We start from the raw sequence: 11,329 nt of genomic DNA on the forward strand, positions 1-11,329 counted from the left end.
GACAAAGCACATATATTGTCCATGCATGGACTGCAAAAATGCTGTTGTATTTGATGACACAGAACAAATCATATCTCATCTGGTATGCCGAGGATTTGTGAAGGATTACATAATTTGGACAAAGCATGGAGAGGGTAGCTCTTCGCCTTATACAGCTGGAAACCCTGCGAACATCAACGACAGCTTTCAGTTCGTTCACGAGACACAACAACCTCTTCCACAGAGCGAACATGTAGTGCCAAATGTTACTGATCATGGTTACACCGGAGGAAATGAACGTGAAAGAACCCATGTTCTGCCAAATGTTATGGACGAGGAAGATGCAGAGTTGTTAGAGGTTGCGTCGTCATACAGATCCATCGATGTTCTTCATGAAAGGTATGGAGTCCCTGAAGAAGGCAGCAGAAGAGCCTTTGTACGACGAGTCTAAGGGCTGTACCAAAGAGTTCACGACGCTCCGGTCTGTGTTAAAGTTGTTGATGTTAAAAGCTAGATATGGTATGTCTGATGCTGGCTTCGATGCGTTCTTGAGTATTGTCGCAGACATGCTTCCAAAGGAGAACAAAGTGCCTGCTAACACGTACTATGCAAAGAAACTAATCAGTCCACTCACTATGGGCGTGGAGAAGATCCACGCGTGTAGAAATCATTGTATCCTTTATCGAGGTGATGATTATAAAGACTTGGAGAGCTGCCCAAAGTGTGGTGCAAGTAGGTACAAGACGAATAAAGACTATCGAGAGGAAGAGTGTGTTGCATCTGTGTCTAAAGGGAAGAAGCGAAAGAAAGCCAAAAAGAAGACTTCAAAATCCACGAGCAAAGAAAAGGAAGAAGTAGACTATTATGCGCTCAAAAAGATTCCTGCTTTGGTGATGTGGTACCTCCCCGTCATCGATCGATTGAGGTGTTTGTTCGCTAACCCTGAGGATGCCAAACTTATGAGCTGGCATGCTTCTGATGAGCACAAAAACGATGGGAAGCTTCGACATCCAGCCGATGGGAAGCAGTGGCAAGATTTCAATGAGAACCACCGAGACTTTGCCGATGAACCAAGAAATGTTAGGTTCGCACTGAGTACTGATGGAATGAATCCATTTGCTGAAAGGAGCAGCAAGCATAGCACATGGCCAGTGATCCTCACCATATACAACCTTCCTTCATGGTTGATGCAGAAACGGAAGTACATTTTGCTAACCATGCTTATTTCTGGACCTACACAACCTGGAGTTGATATAGATGTATTTTTAGAGCCCTTAATGGAGGATATGAAAATATTGTGGGTAACGGGTGTTCAAATGTTGGATGAGTATCGTAAAGATTCATTCACGCTGAGAGCAATTATTTTTGTTACGATCAACGATTACCCTGCACTCTTCACATTATCAGGCCAGTTTAAGGGAAAGGTTGGCTGCACAGTATGCATTGATGAAACTGCTTACGTGTCCCTTACTGCATCTAAGAAGATAGTGTACATGAGGCACATACGCTTTTTATTGGAAGGACATAGGTACCGCATGCGAAAGATGGATAAGTACTTTGACAATAATGGTGAACTACATTCTACCGCAAAGGGAGAAAGACATTCTAACGGCTGGTCTCGGTAACCCTGAGCATCCTGGTCGTGTACGAGGAATATCATCTAAGGAAGGATGGAAGGAAGGATTCGGACCACAATGGGAAGGTCTGTACAAGAAACGTGATCGATACAAGGAAGAGATGGCAAATTATTTTAAGGAGGAGGCCAAGAAAGAGTTCAAAGGCCTGATGTCTGAAATGCTATCAAATCCTCCTCCAGAATTGATGCAGCAATTGGCGATGGCGAGTGCGATGTCTGTTCAACAGATGACCACTCCACAGATGCAAATAATTCCAGCAACTCAAACGCCGGCTGCCACCGAGGGTACAACCATCCCAAGCTCTATCGCGTCAACGGGAAATAAGGTCCGCTATCCAGTTGATGACATCACAAGGCCTGTGGCATGCACACTAGTTATAAGATATGGTATTAACAATCAGCGTACAAGGAAAATAGCCACAGGCCTTGCGATCCCAGGACGCAAGTTCCATGGAAACGACATTCCAGAAGAATATTGCAGGGTAGAAGTGACGACAGTCGTCCAAGGATACGAGGACGACATGCTAGACATCTCTGGGCCCGAAGGTATCGAGACACTTGGACAAGCTATCAAGAATTTTATCCTTTGGCCTCGAAGGGATGTCGAATTGGTTGATTGGTCAAATTCGTCGCAGGCCCAACCGTCTCCGCCTTCTCAAATTGCTGTTCCTATTGTACATCCATCGTCACCTCCTCAAACTTCACATGCTGCTCCTCATCCTCTTTCTGACCCTCATTCTCCTCATCCTCATGGTGGCCCACCGTCTCCGCCACATACATCGCCCTTCAGGGATCCACCTTCTCCACAGCCATCTCCACGACCATCAAAGAAATCTAAAGTTTCTATACCAATAGTAGTGTCCCCGTATGATAAGAAAAAGAAGAGTAAATCCACTGCTGGCACTGTTTGTTTTTTGAAAGGGATTGGACGGAGCCTCACGTCAGACAATGTTGATTTGGCCGATCTCGAGGAGTCCTCAAAAAAGGCTGAGGCAATGGCCGCAAAGATAAAGAAGCCAACTAAGGCAGATTATAAAAACGTGCCTAAAAAATATGTGCCGGGCAGACCACTACTCACTTTTGAGAAACTAAGGAAGGTCCCGGCTAATATTAAAAGGTTACATGATTGGTACATGCGGGCATCTTCAGTTGGCATCGACACCATCAGTGTTAATATACCAGCCCATGTTTTTATTGGTTCAAATCAAAAGGCCGTTGTTACATTCGAGGACATGTGGTTAATGATGAACCTTCAGAGACTCGACGTGCAACTTGTAACCATATTTGCATTGTAAGTGTCACTCATACTCCACATATATGTGTTATTATTAGTGAGTTGTATAAATTTTCAATATCTGACATGCACGTGTGCATTGCAGAATGCAACATGATCAGCAGGAGATCCTTTATGGTACCAATCCCAATGCTAGTGCCAGTAAAAGGGTTGGGTATCTCAACCCAATAAAGATATGCGAGGATAACCACACTTTTAGAATCGGAAAAGGCAACGAAGCATTACAGGGGCTAACAGACGAAGAAATTGAGGTGCGTATCCAGGATCTGAAGAAGGATTTTGAAGCAAGATACGCCACCTACATAGGACACGCAATGCTTCAATTTCAAGACAGGGAATCCATAGTGGCCCCGTACAACTTCAAGTAAGTGTGATTTTGCATAAATAAAATTAATAATTTCAATACACATGTATCACAAGTTTGATTCGTACAGGGACCACTGGATATGCTTCTTCATTTATCCTAAGGTTGGAAAGGTGCTGGTGCTCGACTCCTTGCACACCGAGCCTTCGGCCTATTCAAAATTCCTCAGCATCTTAGAGCTATAAGCCTTTTCTATGCATGCATACTTATATCGATGAGAATTGTAGAATAACATGGTGATTCTATTTGAGATCACAGGGCATTTAGGTTTTATAAGCTACAAGGTGGAAAGTACGACACGTCCAAAAAAGGCGTGCCACTAAACATCCATTATAACTGGCCGGTAAGTATGTGAATTTATGAATACATATCATACATGTACGTACATAGGACAATGTTGCAACTAAATAACCAATCTCCCGTTATGTAGTGCCACAAGCAACCACCCGGATCGGTCCTATGTGGGTTCTACGTGTGCGAGTTCATGAGAATGAACGGACGATACATCACGAACCCTGGCAAGGTATTATTAGTAATAGTCACGTATGTATTTATGTCATTAAAGATGCAAATGTGTTATTATTGAGTATAAATAGATGATGTTTATAAACTTCCTTTACAGCAATTTCAACAAGGAAGCCCGGAGAACTTGACTGAAGGTGCATTGTATGGCATAGTTGAGGACCTGTGCACATTCATATTGAAAGAGGTCATTCCCGCAGAAGGGAAATATCACGATGCTTCCGGAACATTAGCTTTGCCAGAGTTTAGAATACTAACAGAAATTAGTAGACTATCTCTTAGCCGAGATAGTTATTAGAGCTTAAGTGAAAACTTTGATGTATATAATGTGTGATGCATACATGGTTGTAAACAAGACTTTGATGTATATAAATGTATGATAAAATTTAATTCCATGTTGCTTTTAATATCAATACTACATGTTTATCAATATCAATATATATATATATATGTTGTGTGTGTAAATATATATAAATTTCAGTACTGATTGAAAATTTAAAAAAGGCGGAAAAACTTTCCACTGGCGGCTAAATAAAACAAACCGCCAGTGGAAATGCTATTTCCACTGGCGGTTTTCTTTATAAAACCGCCAGTGAAAATAGCATTTCCACTGGCGGTTGCTTAAGAAAACCGCCAGTGAAAATAGCATTTCCACTGGCGGTTCTAGAATAACCGCCAGTGGAAATGACGATTTCCAGTGGCCCCTAGCACTGGCGGCACTGAAAAGCGCTAGTGAAAACGTCTCTAGAACCGCCACTATAGAGGCTGTGTGTACTAGTGCTCGCTAGGACGCGACACTCTTTGCTCTAGGGCGCCGAGTCTTTGGTCCTTGACAAAGCTATGACTTGGAACCGCCCAAGCTGGTGGTGATGCCGAGTGTCCTGAAGAGCCCCCGCTTTGAACGGTAGATCGCTTCGCCTTCAAGCTTTCGACAGTTGACGGTAGATCGCTTCGCCTTCAAGCTTTCGACAGTTCTCCGACCGAGACCTCGTTTTTGGTAGGGGTCGAAGTACCCTTTGCCTTCTATGTCCGAGATAGATCCTGTTCAATTTATGTCAAAGAAAGCTGATAGAGGGGGGCGAACGACCTTCGCTCCAACATATCTTCGCTCCAACATATGTGAACGGGTATTCCTCGTCTAATCGCGAGCGTCCATCTCCAGATTGACGTTCCACAACGCACCCTTCATCTCTCTCTCACCTACGATGGCTACTAGGCGTCGGCAGTGGCTAGACCTGCACACCATTCTCTCTGGTGCATCGTTGTCTATGATTAGTGATGCTATGCAAAGCTGAGGTGAGCGCGAACTTAGGGTAGGATTTCTTACCAGCTATTAACGCAGAGCCCTAGCGACGAGGATGGTGTCTCGGTGGCAATTTTCTATCTCTGGTGAGCAATTGGAGTTCCCTGTGTACTCCCATGTCCAGCGGCCCGCTATATCACGATCCTCACATGCTGATGAGGTTGCCCAACCCCTATTAGCCCCTGAATGGCGGTGCAGGCAGGAGTCACCCGTGGCGGCCAGCCCTCTCGGTTTCTCTCTGCCTCTCTCGTGGTGACTTGAAGATTCTCAGATGGGGGAGGAAAGGAGGGTAACGGTGGCTGGTATAAATACACAGGCAATGGATGAGTCCAACCGAGGAGAAAGAATCGCATTGAGCGAAATCTCCGATGGCTTCTACTGGCCTACTGCGCATTACGCATAGGTCTCGGGTGAGACTGAAGGTGCTCCTGGCGTTCGGGACCCACCCGCTAGCGACGCAGTGTCCGTGTGCGTGATGCGCGCATGAGAACGCAGTCCAATGGGCCCCATGCGTCATCCTCACATGGAACCGGGCATGGCGGGAAAAAACAAAAAAAAAAAAAAGGAAAGGAGAGAAGTGGGCCGGCACAGGTGCAAAGCCTAGCTAGGCCGCGAGGGGAAAGGAAAATGGGCCATGGGGTTGGTTTACCTCCTTTTTCTTTTATAGTTTATATTTTTCTAATTTCTATTTTATTTTCTAATTTAAATTTCCAAATTCAAAATTTAAATATAAATTCAAATGCACATTCCAGAAAATACCAGCATGAATTCAAAGGGTTTATGTTATATATATTAGTTTATCTATTTAAGCAACTACTTCAAATATGCGACATATACATTATTTATTTCAAAGAAATCATTATTTTGAATGCATAATCAGATTAAGGGTTCATTCAAAGTTCAATGTTTAATACTTATTTAATTTAGGGAAATGTTTTTTATAATCGTTTATCAAGAGTTACTTTAACTCAAACATTTTAAAATATTTCTAATTATTTAGCAAATGGATAGAAGGGTTTCTATTATTATGCTTTCTTTTCTGGATTGCAAAGTAAATTCCTGTTTTCTAGTTTTAGGATCTATATTATTTTTAACTAACAACACTTTAGTATTGCCATCTATTCATTTTAGGAGAAAATAACCTCAAAAGTGAGGAACCCATATTAGGGGACCCTTTTAATTCCTAATCTTTTGGAGAAACTTTTATAAATCCCGAAATATGATTTTGGGTCTTGCAGTGCTAAAACCAAATTAAAAGTAGATCCAATCTACTATGCATGTCGCCTATGTGCAAACCATCAAGATCAAAAAAATATGCATGTCCTAGCTCCAATACCATCATTGGAAAACATGTAGGCTATGTACTAGCATATCTACCATATTCAACCAAGATAATATGCACATAGAGGAACATGAATTATTACCACTAGATGCACATCGCAGTGGAAGAAGAACATGTTGATGTAGTGGAAGTAGTCGAACGTCACTTGTCCTCCTCAAGTTCATTGCTAATCAACAACACATCAACGATAGTAGGGTCTCCATGGTATCCACATGTGCGGGGCTGAAGCATCATGACGTTGGTGTTTTAGCACCATGCGTGCAGCAAGAGAAACAATGAAAGTGTCTTAAGCGCTCGCAACCCTAGGGAGAGAAGTGGTGGCTAAGATAAACTCTCAAGCACACTATCCCTTTCATATATAGACTCTTGCTAATGGGATTTTACCGTAAAGGTTCATTAGCATTCTCATAGATCATTGTTACCTCTTGGGTATATATTCAATAGGTATTACACGTAGCGTGGCTTAAACCTCTATAAAATTGCATGTGTGCGGTAACCAGGCTGCAACTAGGATCCACATACATCTACCATACGTCCCTCGCCCTATCCGTAAACTTCCTCCTTTCATGTAGGTATGGTACCCTAGTATCGTACAACGACGATAATAGTCGTTCCCAAAATAATGATCATGATGTCTCTCAAATACATTTTTTTTAAAATATAAGTTTTAGATGTATAAAAAATTTATTTTGGGTTCTTTTGTTTTAATAACTCTTATACACAAAATGGAGTGTTACCAAGGTGCCCAAGTTCCTATTTTTAGAAAAATGGCTGTGAGAGAACGTTTTTTGGCATAATAGACTTGGCTAAAGAAGTAGTGTGCTAGGACAGAGGTTAAACTTTTTTTATTAAATATCTGGATATGATTTGAAAATAGTATTGATTTGCTTCATGATGACGAATCCGTTGGAAAAATAATAATATATGCAAAGAAAAATGGCTCCATTGAGTTGCATGCTGAATAAGAGGAGGTATATAAAGCTTTTTTTTGCATGTGTTTTAATTTCTTGATTGTGTATGTGCGATCCCTATTGTCATATATGGTGTGATTGCTTGTTTTATTTAATTGTGTGTACATATAGAATGTCTTATTACTTCAAACAGCTGAATCAAATCTCTCCCTAAAATACTAATCACTACAGGAAAACGCCCAGTTTCCGACGGCCTAAACCGTCGGAAGTAAATCATAAACCGTCGGAAGTAACTACTTCTGACGGCTTAAGGCGGGTCCCGTCGGAAGTAACGCCGTAGGGGATACCCAGTCGGAAGTACCCGCGTTTCCGACGGGGCCGTCGGAAGTAAGTTTACTTCCGACGGCCAGGGCGGGGCCGTCGAAAATAAAGCGAGGTGGGCCCCGCAGACGGCCGGCCGTCGGCGCCTGACGCCGTCACAGCTTACTTCCGACGGCCCCGTCGGAAATAAAGGCCGTCGGAAGTAATTAAAAAACAGAGAAACAGAATTTTCCTGCTTTTTGTTTTACAAACAATCACACAAATTCAATCTGCACACAATATCCAGTTTTCAATAATTCATCCAGAATCACATACAATACCACAAATATCCATAATTCATCGTTTCACATGAAACACACAATTAAATTCACAAAATGTTCCACAAATTAAAGCACAAGTTCACATGTTCACAAGTTCACAATAGCACAAGTTCCCAATACCACAAGTTCACAAGTCCATAGTACGAGAAAAACACAAGGAGACAGGCTACTCAAATGGAGGAGGTTGATCAAATGGATGGGGTTGATTTGATCCGCTAGCTCCTCCGCTATTTAGAAGACCGTCCACAAAAGAAGCGACCGCATCTTCAGAGTCCTCATTTCCCGGAGTTAGCAAGTTTCCTGGAGGGACCTACAACATTCAAAAAAATGTGTTAGTAGTTAAATTCTTGTTATGCAACGTCAAAATAAAAAGTCAAGTAATATAACCTGAGGTGCAGGTGTGGGCCAACTAAATTGTGGAGTCGGTACAAACTGCGGGATAGGTGGAGGAGGTGGCATAGTCATCGCTGAAAAATCTGGACGTTGCCCTAGTGCTATTTGCTGAAAGAAATTGAAAGCTATGTTACGAGGATATATTAGAAAATATGTGCTCCAATTATAGTAGAGGCTCACGAGGATCTAATTACCTGCATCATCTCCTGCTGTCGTGCAAATTGAGCAGCCCAGTACTCTTGTTGTTGCTTGTTATACTCCTCCTGCCGCCTCAAAGCTTCCTGCACCCGGATCAGCTCGGCGTTTCCTTGGGTACTAGAGCGAGGACCACGGCTAGACGACCTCGATGGGCGAGACCTTTCAGGCCTCACCTGAGTCGAGTCGATAACACTACCAAACATAGGGTAACTACAAAAAAATAGAAAGAAGTTAAACACGCAACACATCATGTTAGAAAAGATCAAATCGACGAATTAATAATAGCAAACTCACCGTCCATGAGGTTTTCCGCCTCCACTAGCATACACAACCTGAGGATCGATAGGCTGATTCATCCAATCATAGTCTTGCCCATGCTCCGACATCATGGAAGCACCATATGAGGCCTGACAAATAATAAACAATGCAGTTATATTTTTCTCGACTCTTAGAATAGAAATGCATTGTAACTAGTTGCGAAAGTCTCACCACACGCTCAGCAGCAGACTGAGAACACAACTGTTCTGGATTTGTAGGATCCGACCCCCTGTGACCTCTAAGGTAAACCTGAACATCACTCGGTGTAACACCAGAACTAGCTTCCTACAGGCAAAAGAAAATAACATAAAACACATAGAAGATTCATGATATGCACGACCATAAATTACACTTACCATGCGCTTTGCCAAACGAACGTGGCCATCACCACCATATCTGTGGTGAACATCATGCCCACGATTTGAGCTGTTTCTCAATGAAACACCTTTAAATCCATCTGTTGCCCAATATTTGCATACAGCCCGCCAACCAGCCTCATTTGATGCCATCCATGGCACCGAGTCTGAAAACTTTATTTCGATCCAATGTATTGTTAGTACTAACACTTGGACATGAATTAGGATAAAAACAATTTACCTCAAGATATTATTCTTCGGTTAAGTATTTGTTTGATGCCTCACTTTTGGAACGTGGCCGACGTCCTTCCTGCCTTAATATGTAATCAGAAGTGACTTGGATCCGAGCATAATACATCTGATCCCTAACCAAGGTAGTCGCGCTCTTGTTAAAAACGATACGTGCACGATCGTTCATACTTCCATCTTCAGGCAACTTGTAACGTTTCTGAAAAAAACAAGAAACAAGATTTTTAGCACATTGTATAGTTGAATCAATTCAAGTTGGGCTAGAGAACATACCCAGAACTCATGCCACACAGCACCTTGGGCATTCCTATGTTCCGCATTGAACGCGAGCCCGTACTGATCCCAAGACATACAAGGCACCTCAACGCCTTTCTCCATCACTACACCAGGCCAGAGATATTTGCATATACTTCCCAAAACTTTATTCACCTGTGTGCGACGTCCTTGACCTTGAAAAGATGCATCAATCCAAGACCTGCAACCACATTGTACAAAAGAAGCATTAACAAATTTCTTATAATGTATGAACAAATATTTAACATTAGAATCAACTCACTCGTCGCCACACGGTACGATCAAAATCTTATCCTCCTCACGAGCAGGAACTTTAGGAGGAGGCACCTAATGTGTTTTCCTCGACTTCCGTGCCCGAGAAGACCCTCCACCACTAGAAGCTCCAGCATCACTGCTAGGCCATGAGTCCCATCCGCCTGCTGACCCTCCACCCTCAAACTGACCACCACCGGAAGACCACCCATCTCCACCTCCACCTCCAGCATCATCTTCCTGCTCATAGTCTGCATCGGCCGCATCGTAATCGGCCGCATCCTCACCCCTCGCCTCCTCCTCTCGAGTCTCGTTAACATCCTGCACATGAAACACTTTAATCATTAGATTCATATAAACATTACTATATTGAAATAAAATAATAATTTAGAGTAATCACACCTGTCCCTGCATATCAGGTGGAAGATGTTCCATCAAAGCCTGTCGTCTGTTGCTCGAGAGCGACTCGGTACCCTGGAACAGACACTCCTGTGCTTTGCTTCTTCCTGAAGAAGAAGAAGAGCCCTTCGTCATGCCCTTCACAAAATTCTTCAACTTTCGAGCCGCCATCCTGCATATTGAAAATTATATTAGTATAACAATAAAGAGATAACAACATAGTATAACAATAAATTAAATTTTAATTCATCAAAATAAATATTTACTTCTTAATCATATTCGAAATCAGGATTAATTTGTTGTCTTCTCAAGCGCGTCGACTTTCTCTCGGGCGTCTTTTTCTTCTTCGACTTTCGTTTCCTTTTTGGAGGAACTATTACATCATTAAGATCGCCCGCTACTGAATCTGGCTCCATTGTTGTTTCTATATTAAAAACGGGTGGAACTTCAATTTCTTGATAAATTTCTTCAACATCAGCTTCCACCTCATTTTGTCGATAACTTGTATCACCCTTTAAATATAATCTTTCACGGGGATTTACGTTGTACACTACCCACCAGTCTTTAAGATCGATACAGGGATATGACATATAATACACTTGGTCCACTTGAAAACCAAGAACAAATTTACTACAACCACGAGTCATTATACGCTCGTGTTTGACTTCTACCATACCAAATTGGTTTTGTCGTATCCCATGTTTAGGATCGATCCAATCACATTTGAAGAACATAACTTTCAGATTTTTTCCCCCAGCGAAGTCGAATTCCAATATATCTTTGATAGTTCCATAATAATTCATCTCCCTTCCTTGCTCATCAAAAGACCAACATACCACACCAGTATTTGTTGTCGCAGCTAAAGGTCGAGTACATTC

At 42.3% G+C, this 11,329-nt stretch overlaps 1 protein-coding gene and 1 long non-coding RNA gene across 2 annotated transcripts; both read right to left on the reverse strand.

The window, feature by feature from the left end:
* Positions 1–8,158: 8,158 nt before the first annotated feature.
* Positions 8,159–8,801, reverse strand: LOC111591152 (uncharacterized). The gene is made up of 3 exons (XM_023302080.1): positions 8,580–8,801; positions 8,380–8,493; positions 8,159–8,302 (listed from the first exon to the last, which is right to left on the reverse strand). The coding sequence occupies exons 1-3, from the start codon at positions 8,784–8,786 to the stop codon at positions 8,159–8,161; spliced, it is 465 nt and encodes a 154-aa protein (XP_023157848.1). The 5' UTR covers positions 8,787–8,801.
* Positions 8,802–9,617: 816 nt separating this feature from the next.
* Positions 9,618–10,128, reverse strand: LOC109944929 (uncharacterized). The gene is made up of 3 exons (XR_002268314.2): positions 10,063–10,128; positions 9,780–9,981; positions 9,618–9,705 (listed from the first exon to the last, which is right to left on the reverse strand). It is a non-coding gene; the product is annotated as an uncharacterized lncRNA (long non-coding RNA).
* Between the last annotated feature and the right edge of the window lie 1,201 nt (positions 10,129–11,329).

This window comes from Zea mays, chromosome 3 (genome assembly GCF_902167145.1).
Source record: "Zea mays cultivar B73 chromosome 3, Zm-B73-REFERENCE-NAM-5.0, whole genome shotgun sequence".
NCBI classification, from domain to species: Eukaryota; Viridiplantae; Streptophyta; class Magnoliopsida; order Poales; family Poaceae; genus Zea; species Zea mays.

Bases quoted from the DNA above. Each gene is read 5' to 3' on its own strand.
- LOC111591152 (XM_023302080.1), bottom strand. From the start codon at position 8,786: ATGTTTGGTAGTGTTATCGACTCGACTCAGGTGAGGCCTGAAAGGTCT. The intron at 8,494-8,579 runs GTAATTAGATCC...AATTTCTTTCAG, and splicing joins GACAGCAGGAGATGATGCAG to CAAATAGCACTAGGGCAACG. The intron at 8,303-8,379 runs GTTATATTACTT...TGAATGTTGTAG, and splicing joins GGCCCACACCTGCACCTCAG to GTCCCTCCAGGAAACTTGCT.